At 40.3% G+C, this 23,773-nt stretch overlaps 1 protein-coding gene across 7 annotated transcripts in view; it reads right to left on the bottom strand.

Moving 5' to 3' along the window:
• Positions 1 to 23,773, bottom strand: part of ABCC8 (ATP binding cassette subfamily C member 8) — a 146,281-nt gene that overhangs the window by 103,905 nt on the left and 18,603 nt on the right. For all 7 annotated transcript variants that reach the window (XM_038406458.2, XM_038406463.2, XM_038406460.2 and 4 more), the window contains 3 exons: positions 18,967 to 19,209; positions 17,177 to 17,365; positions 3,059 to 3,223 (listed from right to left, as the gene is read on the bottom strand). In XM_038406458.2, coding sequence (XP_038262386.1) covers positions 3,059 to 3,223; positions 17,177 to 17,365; positions 18,967 to 19,209 — 597 coding nt within the window. The remainder of the gene's footprint in view (positions 1 to 3,058; positions 3,224 to 17,176; positions 17,366 to 18,966; positions 19,210 to 23,773) is intronic.

Here is a 23,773-nt window from a genome sequence, read left to right as displayed (position 1 = left end):
GTGGTACTTTTGCTTCTCTAACTTTCCATGATGTTTGGTTCAGGCCTCACCCAGTGAGAGGATCTGCTTTGCTGTGCTGATCTTCACTGTGTTGGATCTGAGAATTTAACTCTAGATTTGCAATAAAAATTTCACAAGCCCACAGATGAATAATATAGTTGGGCTAATTCTCCTTTCAATTAAAAGCCATTGTTAAGAGAGGGGAGAATTAGGCTCCATGATTCAGAAAATAATATGCAATATTTGAGAAGCACTTTTTACCAATTGATTTTCAGTTTAGGTACTAAAGCTATACAGCTTTGCTTCATGGCTGTTCATGAGACTTATTTGATGAAAGGCACCCAGATTCCATGTATCCATTGCATTCAGTTGCCAGTCATAAATCACAAGAGATTAAGCCATGTAGGACAGGTGCAGATTTGTATGAGGGAGGAAAGGAAATGGAAGGTTGCCAGGAAATTGAGAAATTATAGCACAAAGAGAACTTATCCAAAAAGACCAATATGGCTGGAAGACCGCCAGGCAAATTGATGCTCTTCATTCTCCTGCCGCCAGGATGTTTGCTAAAAGCTCTCCATTGGAATGGCAACAGAATTTCTTCGCGAGCTGGACTTTTGTGTAACATACAGTACAGGGAACAAAAATCTTAGCTTGTGACAACTATTCTGGAAGGAGTGTTTGGCAAGCACACTCATTTCCAGCAACTTAGTAACCCTTTTAGGGAATTTTGTATCAGTTTCTGGCAACTATATTTTAAGTACCTTTCATAGTTAGTGGTGGTTTTGGGGGCAGCTAAAAGTAGTGGACAAAGTGGGAAACCAGGCTAAGGAGGAGGAGAACAGGTTGGTAAAAAACAAACATTTGTGATTTCCTTACAACATTTTGGGTCAAAATTCTGGATCAGCTCTAACCAGGGCAGTACTGGTTGGAATGGGTGGAATCCAGAGATCTGGCAGCTAAAAAGAATTTACAATGGGTAATCAGAAGTGGATTAAATAATTAGGCAGCTAATGAGAGTCCTTGTAATAAATGGGTACCCTCAGGGACTGTTAGTGTATTTGAATGGATAGGATGTCTAATTAATGCTAACTATTATCGTGCTGACTTTTCACATCTCTTAGGGTACGTTTTGACCAGTGTATCTGACAATATTAACTTATAACATTACCATTAATTATTCCATTTACTGTTAGAATTTTTTTTAACTGCAGTAGCAAATAAAATCATTCTGATCCAGTGTTTACAGTTATATAATATTATGGGCCTGGTTCTGCCACCATCACTCATGTTGAGTAGCAATGTATTTTTCAAGGTGTCCTATTGATTTCAATGACACTATTTTTGGAATAAGACATTTCTCAGTGGAATGGTGGCAGAATTACATGCAAAATACATTTAAGGGACACTTTAACGGATTCATTGTTTACATAAATCACAATTTTTAGAAGAGCTCTAGTATACTTTAAAATCTAGATCCCTCTAAGGTACATTCAACCTTACTATCTATAAATAACCAGTATTCCATTTAAAAACAATCCATAAGTCCAATTATGGACTCCTTGAAAGAGCATAACTTTATTATGTCTTGTGCAAATGATCCTTAGTCAACATGCTGAATGTATGCGAGGATGATATTTTAAAATTCACTATCAAATAATATGTCTATTCCAGGACATAACATGGGGCTGAATATTCAGTGAGAATTTTTCTAGTAAATCTGTGATATTTTTAAAATTTCTCTGCTGATTGTTTTAATTCTTTGCTTCAGGTAGAATTTTGATGGGCTCTTTGCATTCTGCTGCTGTATCTTTTACAGCTTCTCTTTGGAATTAACTTCCCCAGTTAATCCAACAAACACTGAATTTCTTCACCTTTGAGGTACATTGCAAAGCCCATCTGTATACCAAGACTTTTCGCAAAAGGGTGAAGGTCCATTTCTTTTTCCACGGAGGGAAGATTTCTTTTAATATTATTGATATTTGATTTTATTATACATGACCAGAGATTACAGTACACAGTTTAAAATATATAAACATTCCAATGATAGCCATATGAAATCAGTAAATAAGATGATTAAATGCAAATTGTAACAAAGAATCTTATCATTTAAGGCCTACATAACATCCTAATAGGTCAATTTGGATGATTTGTCTTTTATGGAAATCCACTCCTTTGATGACTCTGTATGTTATGAGAGTCAGAAATTCTGTTCTTGGTTACCCTGCTGTAAATCCAGAATAACTCACAGTTGCACCAATTAGGGGTATCGGGAGGGGAAAAGACCCCTTCCCCAAAGGTTTTTGGACTTGCTCAAAGTTCCATAGGCCACAGAACTGAGGGTGGCAATGGCCCTATTACTTTAAAGCAGTAGTCCTGTACTAAATCAGTAAAAGGCTACTGCCAGATGCATGGTCACAACAACATGAGTGTCCATTCAGACAGAAGTGTGGGCTGGGCCCAATGGTGTTGTGATCAAGTGCACAGGGAGTCTGTTCCAATATGGCAGAGCACAGGGGAGTCCTCTAAGAATTTGACTCCTGGAGGCACTGTGTGGGTAAGAGAGAGAGAGGAGACTTCCTGTCAGAGGGAGACTCTGGGTCCCAGCAAGGGGGTCCAGGGGGAGGGCACAGAAAATGAGCAGAGACCAGAATGAGGTCCCTGCTGAGAGGGTGGGGAACCAGAATTCTTCCCCTCCCCCCAAATATATCTGAATTGCTGCCACTGCACTCTCATGATTCAGAGCATACAATCTCTAAATGAGAATGTTAGGAATAAAGTTCTCCTATGAACATATTACTCCATAACCAGCAACTTCTGAGGCCTTGTACTTCCTCTGCATCCATTACTGCCCATTATTAGAGGCCGAATACTGGACTAGAAGGGCTGATGGTGTAATGCGGGATAGGAACACTGTTTCATTTACCTCAGTGGGAAAGCTCCCAATTTACTATGATATAATTAAGTAGAATTTAAACTATGAGTCTATTACAGCTGTTGTATTTCTAGTATGTATGCATTTTCCCTATGTAGACATGTTACTTATTATCATCTTGGGTACCTGAATTGCTCCTCTCAAGTTAATTCCAGTTTCAATGGCGACATAATATGATGCCTGGAGAATTGTCCTTTGCAATAGAAGGGCGAAAAATAGGAGGACAGCCAAAACATAAGCATTGGCCAGGAACTCTTGAGATGAAATAAAGAAAACACCAAGAATTTTAATCTGTAAGAAAAAGAAAGTTAGAAAACAGATTTAATTGGAATTTTTTTCAGTCAAGCTTAATTGTGTACAACTCATGTTTGATGAGTTCAATTTATTACTTTGGAAGTTGTTTCAAATCTGACCCGATACGATCAGTCTGAAGACTCAAGAAGATAGTGGTGTAGTGCATCAGACTGTGAAGTCTATCTTTGGAATCAGAAGAATTAGTAGATTATTTTTATTTAACTGCAAAATTATATTCAGCAGAATTTTTTTGATGGAATAACAGAAATCCATAGACACCCAAACCCCTGTAGAATCCCTTAAAAAGCTGGAAGGACTAACTCATGCAGAGCAGGGTTTTAAGAAGACAGCACCTAAGCTGCCAGAGGTGCTGGCAAACAGGGCAGTTTTATAAGAAGGTTGAGAGAGAGAGAGAGAGAGAAAGTGTGAGTATCTAACAAATATATTCTATTCTTAGGCCAATAACCCCTCCACCTCCCCGCCGCCCAAAACCCAACCAAGCAGACAAACAAGCACCCTCCCTCCCCACCAAAAAATAACCCCCTCAAGAATAAAAATAACGCAGGCAGAAGTCCAGAAGCAGAGTGGGGGCTATACAGTTTATTGCACTGAATGCAGCACGTATGATTACTTGCCTTGTGGTCAGGTGGTGTAGGTACATATGGTGCAAGCAGCTCATAGCCCTCAGAGATGCAATACAGGCGCTTGAGGCCAAAGACACTGAAATGGAGGAGCTAAGGGACACAGAGAAGTATATAGCTAAGACTTTCAGGCACACAATGGAAAGGTCCCACCCTCAGTCTGACAGCCTCTGTGCTGTCAAGGAGGATGAAAGTCTTGGGAAAGGAGAACATCAAGCTGGAGAGGAGGGAAACAATCCCATAGTTGGGACCTTTCTTCCAGATGATGTCATGGTATCCTCTTCCACTGAGGATACCTCACCTGGGGAGGGAACCCAAGTTACTAGCAAGAGCCAGCTATAGTAATGAGGGATTTAATTATTAGCAATATAGATAGTTGGGTTTGTGATGACTGGGAGAATAGCATGGTAAATTGCCTGCCAAATGCGAAGGTTGCATATCTTACAAGACATAGGGAAAGGTAGGAGAATGGTCCTGGAGGCCAAATTTAGGCTACTAGGTAACAGATTAAAGGCCAGGACCCCCATGGTAACATTTTCTGAAATGGTTCAGGATCCAAACGAAGGGCAAAGAAGATGCAGAACTGCAGGATCTTACTGTGTGGATGAGATGATGATGTAGGGAGAAAGGTTTTAGATTTACTAACAACTGGGGGACCTTTTAGTAAAGGAGAAGCCTATACATGAAGGATGGGCTCCACCTGAAACAAAATGGAATTAGATTGCTGGCATGCAAGATTAAAAAGATGTGAAGGATTTTTTTAAACTAGGGCTATGTCTACACTACAGCCAGGATCGATGCTCTGAGATCGATCCACCAGCGGTTGATTTAGCGGGTCTAATGAAGACCTGCCAAATCGACAGCAGATCACTCTCCAGCTGACCCCTGTACTCTACCCCTGATAAGAAGAGTAAGGTAAGTCGACGGGAGAGTTTCTCCCATTGACCCCCTGCAGTGTAGACCCCGCAGTAACTCGACCTAACTTACGTTGACTCCAGCTATGTTATTCAGTTGCGTAGCATAGGTTGACTTACCACGGTAGTGTAGACATAACCAAAGGGTAAGGGCAAAGCCAACAGTTGTAGAGTGAAACATGGTTCAGGTGGAGACATCCCTTATGGATGAATTTATTAAAAGTGGAAACTCTATATCCTAGTAAAGGGGATAAGAAAAGATTGGTAAAGTACAGGTAGGAGCTAGCGAGGAACAGTCAAAAGTACAAAGTCCCATTTAAAGATAACACATGAAGGCAAGAAATTGAATATTGTACAAGTGCTTATATACAAATCTCAGATTTCAGAGTAGCAGCCGTGTTAGTCTGTATCCGTAAAAAGAAAAGGAGTACTTGTGGCACCTTAGAGACTAACACATTTATTTGAGCATAAGCTTTCATGATGCATCTGATGAAGTGAGCTGTAGCTCACGAAATCTTATGCTCTAATAAATTCGTTAGTCTCTACGGTGCCACAAGTACTCCTTTTCTTTATACAAATCTCAGAAGTTTAAATATTAAGATGAGTGAACTACAGTGCCTGGCATGAAATAAGGATACTGCTATAACAGGCATCACAGGAACTTGGTGAGATGAGAATAGTCAATGGGACGTGGTAATACCATGGGACAAAATATATAGGAATCACAGAGTGGGTCATGCCAGTGGGAGAGTGCCACTATATGTGAAGGAAATCACAGTCAGATAAAGTACAAATCTTAAATGAATTAAACAATACTACAGAATCTCTTTGGATAGAAATTCCATGCTTGAATAATAAGAGTATAGCAGTAGGAATGTACTACTGACTGCCTGACCAGAATGGTGACAGTGATTGTGAAATGCTCAGGGAGACTAGACAGGCTACAAAGACATAAAATGCAGTAATGGGGAATTTTAACTATTCTTCTGTTGACTGAGTATGTCAACTTAGGAAGGGATGCAGAGATAAAATTTCTATACACATTAAATGACTGCTTCTTGGAGCAGCTTGTTGTGGAACCCAGAAGGGGAGAGATTTAGTCCTAAGTAGAGCACAAGTCTGGTTCAAGAGGTGAATGTAGCTGAACCACTTGGTAATAGTGGACATAACATAATTAAATTTAACATCCTTGCAGGGGAAAAAATTTCAAAGAAACCCATCACAATAGCACTTAACTTCAAACAAGGGAACTACACAAAAATGAAGAACCTAGTTAAACATAAGTTAAAAGAGAAAAAGTCACAATGGTGAAATGCCTGCAGCCTGCATGGAGACCATTTAAAAACACATAATACAGGCTCAAACTAAGTGTATACCCCAAATAAAAATAATAAAGGTAAGAGGACAAAAAAAAATTCTGCTATGGCAAAACTACAGAGTAAAAGAGGTGGTTAGATGCAAAAAGGCATTCTTTACAAATTGTAAGTCAAATCCTAGTGAGGAAAATAAAAAGGGGCATAAAACTCTGAAAAGTCAAGTATAGTAAGGCGGGCAAGGCAAGAATTGGAAAAGCAACTAGCTAATGACAAAAAAAAAAAAAAAAGCAAGCAATTTTTTTTTTTTTTTTTTTTTTAAAGTACACAAGAAGGAGGAAGCCTTCCAAACAGTCAGTGGAGGCACAGGATGATCAAGATGCTAAGGGAGCACTCAAAGAAGGCCATTGCTGTGAAATAAAAATGAATTCTTTGCATCTGTCTCCACTGCAGTGGATATAAGGGTGATTCCCACACCCAAGCCATTCTTTTTAGGTGACAAATCTGAGGACACTCACCAATCTATTGATATTTATTGAGGAAGTCAACAAGCACGTGGACAAAGATTATCCAGTGGATATAGAATATTGGGACTTTCAGAAAGCCTTTGACAAAGTCCTTCACCAAAGGCTCTTAAGTAAACTAAGCTGTCAGGCAATAAGAGGGAAGCTCCTTTTATGGATCAGTAACTGGTTAAAAGATAGGAAATAAAGAGTAAGAATGATCAGTTATTTATACTGGAGAGAAGTAAATAATAGTGGAGTCCCTGAACAATCTCTACTGGACTGTGCTGTTCAACATATTCATAAATGATCTGGAAAAAGAGGTAAACAGTGAGGTTACAAAATTTGCAGATGATACAAAATTACTCTAGTCAGTTTTGGATTTAACTACAAAGAGACCTCTCTAAACTGGGTAACTGGGCGACAAAATGGCAGATGAAATTCAATGTTAAAAGTGAAAAGTTATTGGATATGCATATTGGAAAAAAAATAATCCTAACTACAAATACCCACTGATGGGATCTGAATTAGCCATTACCACTCAAGAAAGATCTAGGAGTCATCATGGATACTTCCCTGAAAACATCTATAGCCGTCAAAAAAGCTAATAGAATGTTAAGAACGATTAGAAAAATGGACACTTATTAAAACAGAAAATATAATTCCGCTACATAAATCCATAGTATGCTCATACCTTGAATACTTCAGTTCTGGTCCCATGTTAAAGAAGATATTAGAATTGGAAAGGTTACCCTTCTGTGCACCAAAAATAAATAGGCTACAGAACAGCTTCCATACGAGGAAAGATTACAAAAAGTGGGACTGTTCAATTTAGAAAAAAAGATGACTAAGGGGGGATATGATAGAAGGCTATGAAATCATGAATGGTGTGGAGAAAGTGAATAAGGAAATATTATTTACCCCTTCACATGACAAAAACCAGGGGTCACCATATGAAATGAATACTCATCTGGTTTAAAACAAGCAAAACAAAGTACTTCACACAACATAGTCAATCCCCGCAGCTCATTGCCATGGGATGTTGTGAAAGCCAAAAGAGTAAGTGGGCTCAAAAAAGAATTAGATAAGTCCATCAATGGCTGTTAGTCAAAATATTCAGGGATGCAACCCCATTCTCCGGTGTTCCTAACTTCCAACTGCCAGAAGCTGGGACTGAAGGATAGGAAATGGATCACTTGAAATTGCCCTGTTCAGTTCATCCCTTCTGAAGCACCAGTAACCAGCCTTTGTCAGAGAGACAGGATACTGGGCTAGATGGACCATTGTTCTGACACAGTATGGTTGTTCTTACATTCTTTAAATGGGCAACACGACCCCCTTTCAGCAAGGTACTGAAACACATGATTAATTTAACTGACTTAATTGGGACTATTCACAAGCTTAAAATTAGGCACATGCTCAGTTATCTTGCAGACTATGGGCCAATATCCAAAAATTCTGTGTAAGAGTTTCTAGTGCCCAGGATAATCAGTAGAATGTCTTCCGAAATCTTCTCTTCTTCATGCAGTGGCAGTGCAAACTTCCTCACACAGTTCCCTGCCAGCAGTCCTCAGCTTTCACCTAGCAGGACTCCTTCCCATGGTAAGAAGCGTGACGGGGCAAGGCCAGATGACTATAGAAAAGTAGTCCTTTTGGGATCCGGGAAGTGGGCAGGCAAAGCCCATCCCCTGCTAAAGGATCCCCCCCAGCCTAGAAGGGGGATCCACAGGACCTAGATTCCAATTAATTTCAGGGGACAACTAATGTAATAACACGGACAGGAGTGTGGTCAAAGGGTCAAACGAAGGGAACCGGACAGGGACACCGAGCAGAGAACCCCAGATAGCGCCCACTGCTCCTCAAAGGCGTCAAGGGAGTCAGAGGACGCCGCCCAGAGAAACTCTTATAGAAAAGTAGTCTTATTGGGATCCGGGAAGTGGGCGGGCGAAGCCCGTCCACTGCTAAAGGATCCCCCCCAGCCTAAAAGGGGGATCCACAGGACCTAGATACCCAAGAAATTCCGGGGGACAACTAATAAAATAACAGGGACAGGAGTGCGGTCAGAGGGTCAAAAGAAGGGAACCGGACGGGGACACCGAGCAGAGAACCCCGGACAGCGCCCACGGCTCCTCAAAGGCGTCAAGGGAGTCAGAGGACGCCGCCCAGAGAAACTCTTATAGAAAAGTAGTGGGAGATAGATATATTAGCTCCCAGGCTAAACAAATCCCTGGTACCAGGATAAGTGAAATGGCAGCTGCTCCAGGTCAATTAAGACACCTGGGGCCAATTAAGAACTTTCCAGAAGGCAGGGAGAAGGCTAGGTTGATTGGGACACCTGAAGCCAATCAGGGGCTGGCTGAAACTAGTTAAAAGCCTCCCAGTCAGTCAGGTGGGTGTATGTGTCAGGAGCTGTGGGAAGAAGTTGTGATGTTGGAGAGGCTGAGTAGTACACACCATATCAGGCACAAGGAAGGAGGCCCTGAGGTAAGGGTGAAGTGGACCTTGAGGAAGTGAGGGCTGCTGTGGGGAAAGTAGCCCAGGGAATTGTACATGTCATGTGTCTAAAAGGTCAGCTACCATAGCTGATACTATTAGGGTCCCTGGGCTGGGTGTAGAGGGTGGGCCTGGGCTCCCCCCCCCGCACCTTTGCCCCCTGTTTAATCACAGAGACTGGGAGACAACAGAGACCGTGCAAGGAAGGATAACTTCTCCTCACCTCCCTGGCTGGCTTATGATGAAAACGGCTCAGTAGTGACCCTTGTCTCTAGAGAGAGAAGGGTTATGTGGAGGGTCACAGTGAGCCTCTGAGGCTAGCAAAATCTGCCAGGAAATGCGGGACCCAAGGATAGAGCTTTGTCACAGAAGATAGTTCAGCATCTATCCACACACAGTTATTGGCACCTCTGCTGAGACTGTCAATGAAGTGACTAATCAGTACCGAATGTGGATTGTGTTATTGTACTGTGGACACCTGAAAACTGGGAATTGGACTGAGGCCAAACAACTCATTAAACATTAGCCAAACTGAACAGCTATCAGATGGCAAGGACTTTCACTCAGCACTGACCTAGGCTGGATTTGAATGAGTGAAGGTCTCTTTGCCCTCCCATCTCCTAGTGACATAACATCTTGTAAACGGTGTTTGCTGACTACAGAGTATTGAGATTCACACTGAGGCCGAGCTCAGCTTTCCACAAGTAACAAAAAAAAAACTCTGCCCTGAAGATCCTTACTCATACGAGTAGTTCCATTGAAGTCACAGACTACGTATATAATAAGTCAGTAGACTATTCACAAGAGCATCAAATATTACATGAGTCCCAAGCTCCCGAAATAGGAGCATACACCATTTGTTTGTTTATTTTCTACCATCAAGACTGAATTGATGGATGCTGTTTCCACAATAAAAATCAAGGACAGAAGAACAATTTCTGTTGCCACAGTGAAAGAAACAGGCCATTTGCCATCCTTCAAATGACATAAGTATTACAGGTTTCAGAATAGCAGCCGTGTTAGTCTGTATTCGCAAAACGAAAAGGAGTACTTGAAATTTGTTAGTCTCTAAGGTGCGACAAGTACTCCTTTTCTTTTTATAAGTATTATAAGCCACGGACATTTAATCTAGCAGAAACGCATTATTTCAATTGTTTGCAATAGAGTCAGATCTTCGTGACAAAGTTAAGGTTACATTTAGGTACACAATCGTTGATATCAAGTACTTGCAACCAAATTTTCCAAACTGCTCATCTTCTAATTTTTGGGTGATCAAAAATTGAGTTACCCAAAGTTACAAACCACTTTGGAAAAATGTTTGCCTTAGTTTACAAAGGGCTACATCCAATATCAGAGCCAATTCATTAAATTATTCACATGCTAATAAATACTACATGTATCGGCCTGAAAATCATTGACTTCAGTGAGAAAGCAAAGCCAATTTCCATTTTTTTTTTAAAAGCATTGGAAATGACAGTTTATGTAAGACTGAGAACTGAACTAATGAATAATGGTGATGTAATGGAATTCATGTCAGGTATGCTCCAAAAATTTACTACTTCGTTTAATACAGTTTATCATAGTTTTTAGAAACAATTTGCAGGCAACTAAGCATAAGGCCCTGATTCATCAAGGTACTTTAGCACAGACCCAACTTTAAGCATTTAATTTCTCTCATTGAAATGAATGGAACCACTCACATGCCTAAAGTTAGTCATGTGTTTCAGTACCAGAACTTGAATGCTTGATCTTTCCAGTTGATACTTTATGGTATCACTGAATAGTGGAGAACAGACAACACCAAAGTTAAGGGCAATAAAAGAATAATAGCATTAGTTCTTTGCTTCACTTGTCAACATACTTTAGCAGCTATACTTGTGAACAGAGAATGAGACTGCATGGAATGGTACTAATTCTGCATTTTAATCCATATCAAGAATGAACCCATTGAAAACATGTTCAACCAAATGAAGTCTCCAAGGCATATCAACAGAACACAGAAAATCTTTGGTGATACTTGTTTTGCTAAACACATGCCAAGTAGAAAATTTCTTCAAACAATCATTCTACATGCCCATCCATTATAGTTATGAAATTATGGCAAATAGGATATTGTATTGTATTTTTAATTATCCATAGTTTTACAGATTTCACATTCTAAGGTAGTGTCAATATACATAGGCATTGTACATACATATAGTAAAATGAAGTCCCTTTCCCGGATTGCTTATGATTTTTGGCATTTCAGGTAATGGTGAACTTCACTCTAACTCTATGGAGATGGAGCTGCAGCTGCAAACTCAAACTCTTGTGAAAATCAAATAGAAGGGAAATTAACACCCAAAGTCCCACAGTTTAGCATGGAAAGCATTAGCCCACAAAACAAAAGGTACAAAGTGTCACTGTAGGTTACTTGTGCCTTGTAGCAGGAGTAATACTTAGGGGATGGGGGGGGAACATGTGGATACATCCCTTATTTACATGTTGAGGAAGATGCTTAAGTCCAAGTGTCCTCAAACTTGCTCATTTTCCATCCCAAACTAGACCCTTTTTAACCTTGTGTTCTCTAAAATAAATGACTGGGCATATAGGTGGCTGGTGAAAGACTTCCACTTACTACAGATGACCATGCCTAATATTTAACTTCATATCTGTGCATGTGTAGCCTCTGCTCACACTTAAATGAAAGTGCAAAAGCCTTGTGTTTCTTCCTGCACACTATGCAAGGACTTGCAAATTCAAGGCTGAATTACACCAGCAGAGAACCTGGGTCTTTGTTTTCCAAAGGGGCATTACATAACCTTTTAAATGCAGCTATTGAAATACAACTACTTAAAACCACCGATAACTATTCCAAGGATGCTATGAAGGGTGTCTGTTTTTAAAAAAAAAACAAAAACAAAAACAAAAAAAAAACAAAAAAAAAAAACAAAGTACCCTAGCCTAAACTTAGGAGTTATTCATGGATTTTATTGGAGATATGAATGGATTCTATCCAGCAATATGCTGAGTGCTAAGGCCCTGATCCAGCAAAGCACTTAAGCAAGTGAAATCCCATTGACTTAAATTTAACCATGTGCATAAGTGCTTTGCTGGATTGGGACCAGAGTGCTCAGCATTTTGCCATGTCAAGACCTACAATTGTTAGGGGTTTCTCCCCCATGTCTTTGTGGTTTTGCTGTATAAATCTGCTCTTGTTACTTCATCTATGATTTCTAATGTTAATTCAGGATGGAAGATGCACATCCCATTGACAAACCAAACAGGTTGTCACATCATGAGGCTCTTTTCTTCAATGCAAGATGATTGAGGTACATACAAGCTAAATATCACAAGAACATTCCGAGAGGTGAACAACAAATCTTGATGCTACAGAGTTAACAACAAACATGAAAAGCTTGATAGAATTTATAAAATTAGAGATCTGTGACTTGCTGTAGTACTGCCAACGGTACTTATTACAGTACCTGTGAAATCCGTATGACCTAAGAGCCCAGACATTCAGTCTCTATGACTGAGGGCTTGAAAGATGCAGCAAATATATATTATCCTCATAGCTGTTTACCTTAAAGCTGCCCTTAGTATCATCTGATTAAGCAAAGTTACAAAAACAAAGCAAAAATGATACAGGTAGAAACTGTGGATAAGATAAGAATATTAAACTATCCATGTCAGATTCTAAGGTTTTTTTAACTGGTACTGTGTATACAATTTCGTAAAGGAAAACTTTGAAAGCAATGATTAGCGTTGGTTCTCTGCGACATCTCCCCAGTGCAAGCCCTTTAGAACAAAATAAATGCTAAATTATGGGACATCTTGTAGCTGCACCCTAATGCCCACACAGCATATTTTGACTAATAGTGGCAGACTCTATCACTACAGAGAACGTCCTTCGACCTCCATCATATACAGAAATCTGTAACACACAGCATCACTCACAGGATAATGCAAAACCTTAATTACAGTCTCTGACTTCTCCCGCAACACACACAGCACTGCATACCTAATTTGTGAACACACCAGCCCCCAATAGTTGCTAGTGTCGTACGGTCTGTAATTAAAGTTTTGTACTACACTTTGGGCCAGATTCAGACCTGTTACTTCAGCGTATATATGGAGTAAATCTAAGCAAACAGAGAATCAGACCTATTGACTTCTGTGGAGTTAATCTAGATTTGAAACTGAGACAAAATCTAGCCATTCATAGACAAACTTCTCCTCCCCTCCGCTGCCAAATTATTATCTTCATAAGATTGTCTTTTAAAAGGTTTCTCCATCTTTGTTTTCCCACAGCTAAAACATTTCCTACATTCCCAGGAGCAAACTATTAATAAGGGTATTTACCCTTTGATTCATCACAAATAAAGAGGTTTCCCATTCAGTGGCGGTGCTAGTTTATTGGGGGCCTTAAGCAGAATATTGGGGGGGGCCTTCTCCAGTACTCAAATAGACAAGTTCTTATTATAAAAAGTGAATAGGGGGCTCTCTTGAGCTGCTCGGGGCCCCAAGCAATTGCTTAGTCTGCTTATACCTAATGCCAGCTCTGTTCCTGTTGCAAGGAAAATCGCACGTAAAAGCTTTTTCATAACAGACCTAGGCACATGCAAGTTTCTCTAAGTATATTGGTTTATTTACATACAGCTTGAACTGAAAGACATTTCTTGTTATTTTGCAAGAGCTAAACGCAATTTTCACAATTGAAGTCCAATTGCTGTTTTGGCAGTGAAGCTATGTGAAAGCCAGGCCTAATGAAAAGAAAAAGCTTCTCTGGGCATCACTGTACCAAAGGCAAGATCCCTATCATGCAGTCTTTCAGGGTCCATAGTGGGACAGTGGACCAACCAGCTTCATTCATTCGCACTCCAGGCAGCCGTTGGCATGGGCATTCTCAACTTTCGGCTTTAGTCTGCCCACCAAAAAAGATTTAAGGATTTCACTAATAAATAAAAGAAGCTCTAAGTTTGGAACAGAAGCTTGTTTATCTCACTTTTATTAATAGTATACAAAAAGTGAACTATGGATAAGATGGGGAACAGCCTATACCTGAACTGTTGATTACACTGGAAAATGAATTCCTTCATATTTTGCTTTTGTTACCCCCTGGGTTCCTCTCTGACCCGGGACTTTGACAAGCAAAAATAGCAACTAGAGGCTCTTTGATCCACACGCATGATGAGGTTGGGGTCAGATGTTGCAAAAGGACAGCTAAAGAATCATGATGTCAGATCAGCCCCCCCTCCCTTTGTGAAAAGAGAACATGGAATTCAAGCAGAATTGGGATTGGGGGGAAGGGGGCAGGAGGAGGGGAAGGGGAAGAGGTAAAGAGATGAGCCAAACAGGAGGCAGCTGTCTGGACCTAACCCAGGTCTCTATTGAGAGACGGGAGCAGATGCTCTTGTGCATAGAATGAGAAAGAGGAACAGTAACCTTCATGAGAAAATAAGGAAAACAACTAGTCTGGCTACAGAAAGAGTGGCAGAAACACAGACAGGTGAGAAGGAACCCTGCTTACTGAGTCATCTCCAAGCAAGGGTAGAAACAAGCCAGAGCCTGAGACCCTTGGAGCCTGGCTACTAAGAGCCAGCTGTTACCCTGGGGAAAGATAGGGACCTCAAAGCAGTCAAGACCTTCAGAGGACTATACCCCTCCTGGGCTGAAGAGAACAATCATCAGGGGACTGTCCCTACAACAATAACAAAAGTTATTTATTTTTTTTAAAACTAGTTCCCCACCACCAAAAAGAAAAAAAAAAGCAGCGCTGTCTATGCTCTTGGCTGTTGGTGTTGAAAACTCCATATGCTTTCGCAAAACAAGTTTAACTCTGTTCACTACATTTTTGAAGAAAAGTTCTCAAGAATTTCCCCATATTTCACTACCACAACACTCAAAGTCTACAGCCTAGATCTTGATCTATGGCAAGGTGGCACGAAGGGGCTTTAAAACTGCCTTAAATGGGCATACCCACAATGTGAGGGAATCCCCAGCTCGAATAAAGCTAGCACAGCCAGTTGTATGCCACTCCCTCAAACTTTGCACTTCCCTTTCCACTGGGCAGTGAAGGGGGCATGACCAGAGACCACTGCATTCCGGTGACCCCTAACTTGCATAATTTATAACAGCCCAGAGGCTGCCCCTCAATTGCACCCAATGATCATGGCAAGCTATCAAGCACAGCTGGATGAGATTCCACTCCAAGTTTATCAGGGCCAGTCTTGAGATTTCTGCACCAGGGATCATTCGTCAAAGCTTGTTAGGGGAAGTTAAACAGAGCAGAATCAGTAAATGCCTTGATTCCAGGCAAATCAGCAAGAGTCACAGCTCATGATTAAGGCTGTGATTTTGTCATGGAAGTCATGTAATCTGTTACTTCCAAAAGACCACTGTGACTTCAGCCAGTGCCAGCTGGGAGCTGCAGGGTCCCCTGCCACCTACAGAGGCATGGTCCCCCGCAGCTCTCTGGCAGCTGTGGGCAATAGGGGGAGACCCCTGGAGCTTGGAGCCCACAGGGGTGGTGCGGGCCCCTGGAGTTCCCAGGGTGCCCACAGCTGCCCAGACTCCCCATTTTGTCACTGATATTTTTAGTAAAAGTCAGGGACAGGTTACAGGCTTCCGTGAATTTTTCATTGTTGCCTGTAACCTGTCCGTGGCTTTTACTAAACATATTGGTGACAAAATCTTAGCCTTACTCATAGAACATCAGGGTTGGAAGGGACCTCAGGAGGTCATCTAGTCAGCGCCGGCTCCAGGCACCAGCGAACCAAGCAGGTGCTTGGGGCGGCAAATGTAAAGGGGCGGCAGGAGGTCGGGCGCTGGGGCGGCAATCTGCTCTCAGCAGCAGCTCCGTCACAGCGCGTTTTGCACTCGGCAGCAATTCGGCAGCAGGGACGCGACTCTTCTTTGGTTGCCAGCGGCAATTCAGCAGCCACACCATCACTCCGCCTCGGCAAGGTTTTTTTTGTTTGTTTGTTTTTTGCACCGCTTTTGGTGGCAAATACGCTGGAGATGGCCCTGCATCTAGTCCAACCCCCTGCTCAAAGCAGGACCAATCCCATGATTCTCTATAACATTTTGCAGCAATTTCAGCAATCTTTCCCTATAGTCTGTTGTTTTCATTTGCATTGGCTACTGGTTTACTGTCTTCCACTGAATTTGTTGTTCATTGTTTCCAAATATTAGGATAAGCACAAGATAAAGGACTGTTGTTGGATAAATGAATGATTGTCAAAAATCTCGCCTCTCCAACACATGCAATACATTTTAATATTTAGTTTGAGGCCCGAGTACATTGGAGTCAATGGGATTTAGATCAGGCCCTTACAGGAAACAATGTTATAAGAAAAAATCAGCGAATAGCACAAATAATGATTCTTTCCTAGAAATGACTTAGCAGCATAGTGTGAAAATGCTCATTGTGCTTTTGTTCCTGAGAATAATCAAGAATGAAGTCTTTTTTGGGGGATATTATTCCCTTGGATAGCATCCTCTATGTCTCTTATAGTTGACCTCTCAAAGATGAGCTCCCTCAAGACTCTGATGGAAACTCTTTGTCATAGCTCAATTACTTTGTCCTTTACTTTTATAATAAAAGCCTGCTGCTGCTTCAGTCCTTTAAGACAGCCCACGTTGTCAGAAATTAAAAGCTGGACCCCATCCTTAAAATAAACTTCTCCCTTTTCAGAGCATAAGGTCTTCAGAGCAGGCACCGAGGCTCCAGTTCAAGAAAGCACTTAATCACATACTTAACTTCAAGCATATATTTAAGTCCTTCAAGGGGCCTTATGTATGTGCTTAAGCACAGTCTTGACTAGAGATGATTTCCTGAAATAAAGTCCTAGACTTCTTATGTGTGTGGACAGCGCCTAGTACATTCTTGGCACCACAAGTGTACAAATAATGATCATAAATAGAAAATTCCAAATGAGTAATCAAAACACACTTCAGGAGTAGCGTTCTGTTTGTGTCAGAGGCCAACCACTATATGTTCACGTAGGGCCTGATCCAAAACCCACTGAAGTCAACTGAAATATTCCAATTAATTTTAGTAGGCTTTGGATCAGGCTCTTTGTTAAGATATTCTAGGTAGTACCTGCGGACGGATGGTGTTATTTCCTTTTCCAACGTGGTGAACAATCCCAGAGATACAGAGCGGACCAGCAAACCCAAGCAAGTCAGCCAGAATACGGAAAGTGCTGCTGAGAACTAGTGGTCTCCCAAATGCACAGCAGAGAGCGCACCAAATTGATTTGGATCCTTGTGGATATGGAGACCTTTTGTTCTGCCCATAAAAAAAAAAAAAAAAAAAAAAAAAAAAGAAGGGTATATAAACATTACAATATGTAAATACAATTGATATTTTAAATTTTAAAAATGACCCTCGAGAGTAGATGATTCAGAATATTGATTTGATAAGCAGTAACCTCTGGGCTACAGCTGGGCAGGAACTAGAATTCTGTTTCATGGGAAAATCCACAATTCAAAAATTGTATTTTTGTTCTGAATCAGAATGAACATTAAAAAATTTCCCATGAAATGAAGTTTGACCGCAAATGATTTTTTAAAATCATTTCATTTCAATTTAGACTTTTAAATTTATAGTATTAATTGCTAACCAAGCAAAAAAATTGGAACATTCCATTTTAAAAAAGTTTGGTTTGGGAAAAAATAATAATGAAGCATTCGGCTAAGGCTGAAATAGAATGCTTCATTATTATTTTTTCCCAAAACAAAATTTTGTTGACATCAATATGTTTTTGTGCAAAGTTTCAATTTTGTCAAAACAAAATTATTTGATAGCAAAACATTTCACTGGAAAATTTTCAAGCAGCTGTACTCTTGGCCTTGTGCCAAAGAGGAGGGGAATTTTTCCCTAGTTAAAACAGGAAGACTAAGAATGGGTAGCCACAAGACCCACTTATGTTGATTTGGCTTACGAGTTGCACAGTGAACAGTAACACAATGGTTCTGCAATGTAGTGTTACATTAAAAGCCATTTTGTGCTAAAAATACAGGGGGGATTTGTGCAAATTGCACATAGTCTATAGTGAGACTGGCATAAATTGCATTGCTCTATAGGGAGCAATGAGAGGGGTTCTGTCTTAAAGAGGTAGAATTCCCCTCAGTTTGCCCACTGCTACATGGAGTGAATTAGCTTGATAGTGGCAGAATTGGCCTATTCTTCCTCTCTGCTCCTGACTGGATGCCAAAGGAGTAGGGAGGTAGCAGTTCCTGTTCTCCACCGAGGTCGAGCCTGGAATGCTGCATTGCCTTAAACAAGCTGCACACGAATGGGGAGGGAGTCTCCTTACTACGGAAAGTATAGTAAATACTCCTTACTTATTCCACTGCACACACATAAGGGGCAGGTAGTGGTCTTAAGTGAAGACCACCAAGCTAGTTCATTTCAGGCTCAATCCTGAACACTTTCTCAGGAAAACGCCCACTGATCTCAATAAAAATTACTCCTATAAAGCCCCTGTAAGATTAGTCAAACTTATTTTAGGTTCTTATTAAGAGGCAAGTTAACCGTCTTCCCAAAAGTATAATCCACAGTTGTGCAAACAACTATATTTCCATAATTGTACATGCAAACCAAGCATTTGCACATGCAAATAGCCATTTACATGAACATCTGGCCGTAATCATGCACAACAACCACTGTAAATACAAAAAGTGTACATACAAATTAGGCACCCAGCTGCATGCCTAGCTTTATGCAAACCAGGCTCTTAATACCTACCATGTTTCCACTTTATATTTTTATATGACTTTATACGGTTACTATCAAAAAAGTAATGAGGTATTTTAAGCAATTAAAATTGCTTTGTAAACACCACAAACATTTGTAGATAATCCCACTTCTCTTTATTCCCCTCATACCTTTTGTGCTTCAAAAGCCTCATTAAGGCGAATGTAATTTGTCAGAGCTCTCATGGCAATAGGCAGCTTGCCTATGGCTTTCAAGTCTATTGGCTTTTTATGGGCGGTCTTGATGAAAGTATTCATCCACCAGTATGTTCCTTTGGACAGCAGATTCACAAAGGGCTGTAGGAACCGAACTCCAAGATCCTGAAGATCCTCAGGGGGCTTAACCTCTTTGGGGGTTTTGAAGAAAACATATCTCTGAAATCCAAAAATCCCACAAAGAATCACATCAAGTACATGGAAAAGAAAAAGACAAATCTGTGTGGAAGGGGATACAGAGATAATAGAAATGCCTGTGATTGTTCGGGAGGAATCGATAGCCTCCGAGCGTATAACTGGGATTTGCAAATAGGCGAATGAAATTAGGCTCCCTACTCCTACTGAATTTCAGTCAAATTTGGGTACCTATTCCTTAAATTACTTTGAAAATTCCAGCCCAAAATGGAGAAAGATATTCAAGCCCTGAATGAAGCCCACACAAAGATCATAATTTGCCTGTGAATTTAATCCTGCACTGGAAAAATATATTAAAGCTCAGTGTATTTGCAATATTTTATGTTAAAATCTACATTGAAGATTATTCTGTACTGTGCAGTTTGCAGCACTGGACAACACCCCCGCAACCCCTGCAACTTTCATAGAGAACCAGTTTTTTTCCTAGATGCGATAGCTGATGGATTCCTTCATCAAGTAGTTGCTGAACCGACTAGAGGGGATGCCATTTTAGATTTAATTTTGGTGAGTAGCGAGGACCTCATAGAAGAAATGGTTGTAGGGGGACTATCTTGGCTCAAGTGATCATGAGCTAATTCAGTTCAAACTAAATGGAAGAATTAACAAAAATAAATCTGCAACTAGAGTCTTTGATTTCAAAAGGGCTGACTTTCAAAAATTAAGGAAATTAGTTAGGGAAGTGGATTGGACTGAAGAACTTATGGATCTAAAGGTAGAGGAGGCCTGGGATTACTTTAAATCAAAGCTGCAGAAGCTATCGGAAGCCTGTATCCCAAGAAAGGGGAAAAAATTCATAGGAAGGAGTTGTAGACCAAGCATCTTAGAGAGGTGATTAAGAAGAAACAGAAAGCATACAGGGAGTGGAAGATGCGAGGGATCAGCAAGGAAAGCTACCTAATTGAGGTCAGAACATGTAGGGATAAAGTGAGACAGGCTAAAAGTCGAGTAGAGTTGGACCTTGCAAAGGGAATTAAAACCAATAGTAAAAGGTTCTATAGCCATATAAATAAGAAGAAAACTAAGAAAGAAGAAGTGGGGCCACTAAACACTGAGGATGGGAGTGGAGGTTAAAGATAATCTAGGCATGGCCCAATATCTAAACAAATACTTTGCCTCAGTCTTTAATAAGGCTAAAGAGGATTTTAGGGATAATGGTAGCATGACAAATGGGAATGAGGATATGGAGGTAGATATTACCATATCTGAGGTAGAAGCGAAACTCAAACAGCTTAATGGGACTAAATCGGGGGGCCCAGATAATCTTCATCCAAGAATATTAAAGGATTTGGCACCTGAAATTGCAAGCTCATTAGCAAGAATTTTTAATGAATCTGTAAACTCAGGAGTAGCACCGAATGATTGGAGAATTGCTAATATAGTTCCTATTTTTAAGAAAGGGAAAAAAAAAAAGTGATCCAGGTAACTACAGGCCAGTTAGTTTGACATCTGTAGTATGCAAGGTCCTGGAAAAAATTTTGAAGGAGAAATTAGTAAAGGACATTGAAGTCAATGGTAAATGGGACAAAATACAACATGGTTTTACAAAAGGTAGATCGTGCCAAACCAACCTAATCTCCTTTTTTGAAAAAGTAACAGATTTTTTAGATAAAGGAAATGCAGTGGATCTAATTTACCTAGATTTCAGTAAGGCATGTGATACCGTGCCACATGGGGAATTATTAGTTAAATTGGAGAAGATGGGGATCAATATGAACATCAAAAGGTGGATAAGGAATTGGTTAAAGGGGAGACTGCAACGGGTCCTACTGAAAGGCAAACTGTCAGGTTGGAGGGAGGTTACCAGTGGAGTTCCTCAGGGATCGGTTTTGGGACCAATCTTATTTAATCTTTTTATTACTGACCTTGGCACAAAAAGTGGGAGTGTGCTAATAAAGTTTGCAGATGATACAAAGCTGGGAGGTATTGCCAATTCGGAGAAGGATCGGGATATTATACAGGAGGATCTGGATGACCTTGTAAACTGGAGTAATAGTAATAGGATGAAATTTAATAGTGAGAAGTGTAAGGTTATGCATTTAGGGATTAATAACAAGAATTTTAGTTATAAGTTGGGGCCGCATCAATTAGAAGTAACGGAAGAGGAGAAGGACCTTGGAGTATTGGTTGATCATAGGATGACTATGAGCTGCCAATGTGATATGGCTGTGAAAAAAGCTAATGTGGTTTTGGAATGCATCAGGAGAGGCATTTCCAGTAAGGATAAGGAGGTTTTAGTACCATTATACAAGGCACTGGTGAGACCTCACCTAGAGTACTGTGTGCAGTTCTGGTCTCCCATGTTTAAAAAGGATGAATTCAAACTGGAGCAGGTACAGAGAAGGGCTACTAGGATGATCCGAGGAATGGAAAACTTGTCTTATGAAAGGAGACTTAAGGAGCTTGGCTTGTTTAGCCTAACTAAAAGAAGGTTGAGGGGAGATATGATTGCTCTCTATAAATATATCAGAGGGATAAATACAGGAAAGGGAGAGGAATTATTTCAACTCAGCACCAATGTGAACACAAGAACAAATGGGTATAAACTGGCCACCAGGAAGTTTAGACTTGAAATTAGACAACAGTTTCTAACCATCAGAGGAGTAAAGTTTTGGAATAGCCTTCCAAGGGAAGCAGTGGGGGCAAAAGATCTATCTGGTTTTAAGATTCTATTCGATAAGTTTATGGAGGAGATGGTATGATGGGATAATGGGATTTTTGTAAGTAATTGATCTTTAAATATTCAGGGTAAATACACCTAATCCCCTGAGATGGGATATTAGATGGATGGGATCTGAGTTACCCAGGAAAGAATTTTCTGTAGTATCTGGCTGGTGAATCTTGCCCCTATGCTCAGGGTTTAGCTGATCGCCATATTTGGGGTTGGGAAGGAATTTTCCTCCAGGGCAGATTGGAGAGACCCTGGAGGTTTTTCACCTTCCTGGGTGGGGCATGGGACATTGTTGACTTGAGGGAGGCTTCTCTGCTCCTTGAAGAAGTCTTTAAACCATGATTTAAGGACTTCAATAGCTCAGACATAGGTGAGGTTTTTCGTAGGAGTGGGTGGGTGAGATTCTGTGGCCTGCACTGTGCAGGAGGTCGGACTAGATGATCAGAATGGTCCCTTCTGACCTTAGTATCTATGAAAAACCATTAAAATTAGACTGCACAGGGCACTAGCAAATATTTCCATTGACTTAAATGGAAGAAAGATCAAGCCCCTAGACTACGATGTTTCATGCTGCAAGGATCAAAGTTCTTGTACAGTATACACCATATTTAAAAATATCTTGTAGTACTATCACTAGGGAGTTCCGCTCAGACAAAGATGACACGACATGGCCCATCATTTGCTCCTACAATATTTATTAACATGGAATTTAATACACTGTAGGGTTGTAGTTAATTATGTAAAGCCACATTAAAATTCTGTATTTAATTAAATCCCATGCAACCCCAGAAAAATCAACAAGGTTAAATGGGTGTAAGCGAGAGGAGAATTTAGTCCATGTACTTCCGGTTTTTCCCTTCTATCTAACAACATAGATCTATGCAGATGGGTAAATCCATTGAGGGCTTGAAATTGACTGTGAGCTGGTGGCCTGAAACCCCACTTCCTTGCATCAGATTCAGCAACAATAATTCTGTGTTTACAATTAAACCTTTTCAGTTTGTTGCTGCAATTTATTTTCTTCCCAGAAAATAGGCATGTCTGGGAGCAGGGAAAATGACTTCTCACTACTTGCTTTTTACTTCCATTTCTAATAAGGATTTTCCTGGAGATTCTGTCCAGTGATCATTTAAAATAACTTTCACTCCTGGCTGCTGTGGAGGGATTTTTTCCAACAAATCAATAGGAGTGACAAACTGAACATTCTATTTAACTCTTGATTAAAAAATACAATCCCCTGTGCTGTGTTTTGCTTCTGATCTGCTTGCCTTCAATCATTCATATTCTTAGTTGCCAGAAGAGAGGCACTTTGTGCCTCAAAGCTTGGATGATGCTATATTATTGGTTAGTTCAAGTCACATGTAAAAAGTAACATCTTTTAATTATTTACTCTAAAGAAATATGAAACTGAAAAAAACAACACTAAGCAATGGCTGATCATTTCAGTGGCTCATTTGATAGTCTCCCTTGTGGCCCCAACATTTTATAGCTAATTAAATATCATTAGATTATAAAGTTATATAAAAAGAATCATATTTAAAAGAAAGGTCCTGTTGGTATCACAGCTGACTCATTATTTCATGAGCTGACACAACAGTTGTCAGTTGTGAGATTAATATTTAGCTTCCCATAGTCTGATCTACACTGTGTGTTCTCTTGAATATGTATTAGCAGGCAACTTTTCCCTAATACCTAGTTTAATTCAGTGCTGTGTGCATTGTGTGAGGGAAGTGATAAGGCGTTTTGGATTGTATTTCATGTAGCAATCTTCAAAGCCATCTATTAATAGGGATTCTGATTGTGGCCATAGCAAAGAGGAAATAACCAGAGATGACTAAATTTGCTCTAGCACCATGATAA

This window comes from Dermochelys coriacea, chromosome 6 (genome assembly GCF_009764565.3).
Source record: "Dermochelys coriacea isolate rDerCor1 chromosome 6, rDerCor1.pri.v4, whole genome shotgun sequence".
Taxonomy (NCBI): Eukaryota; Metazoa; Chordata; order Testudines; family Dermochelyidae; genus Dermochelys; species Dermochelys coriacea.
This window is presented reverse-complemented; position numbering and strand designations above follow the sequence as displayed.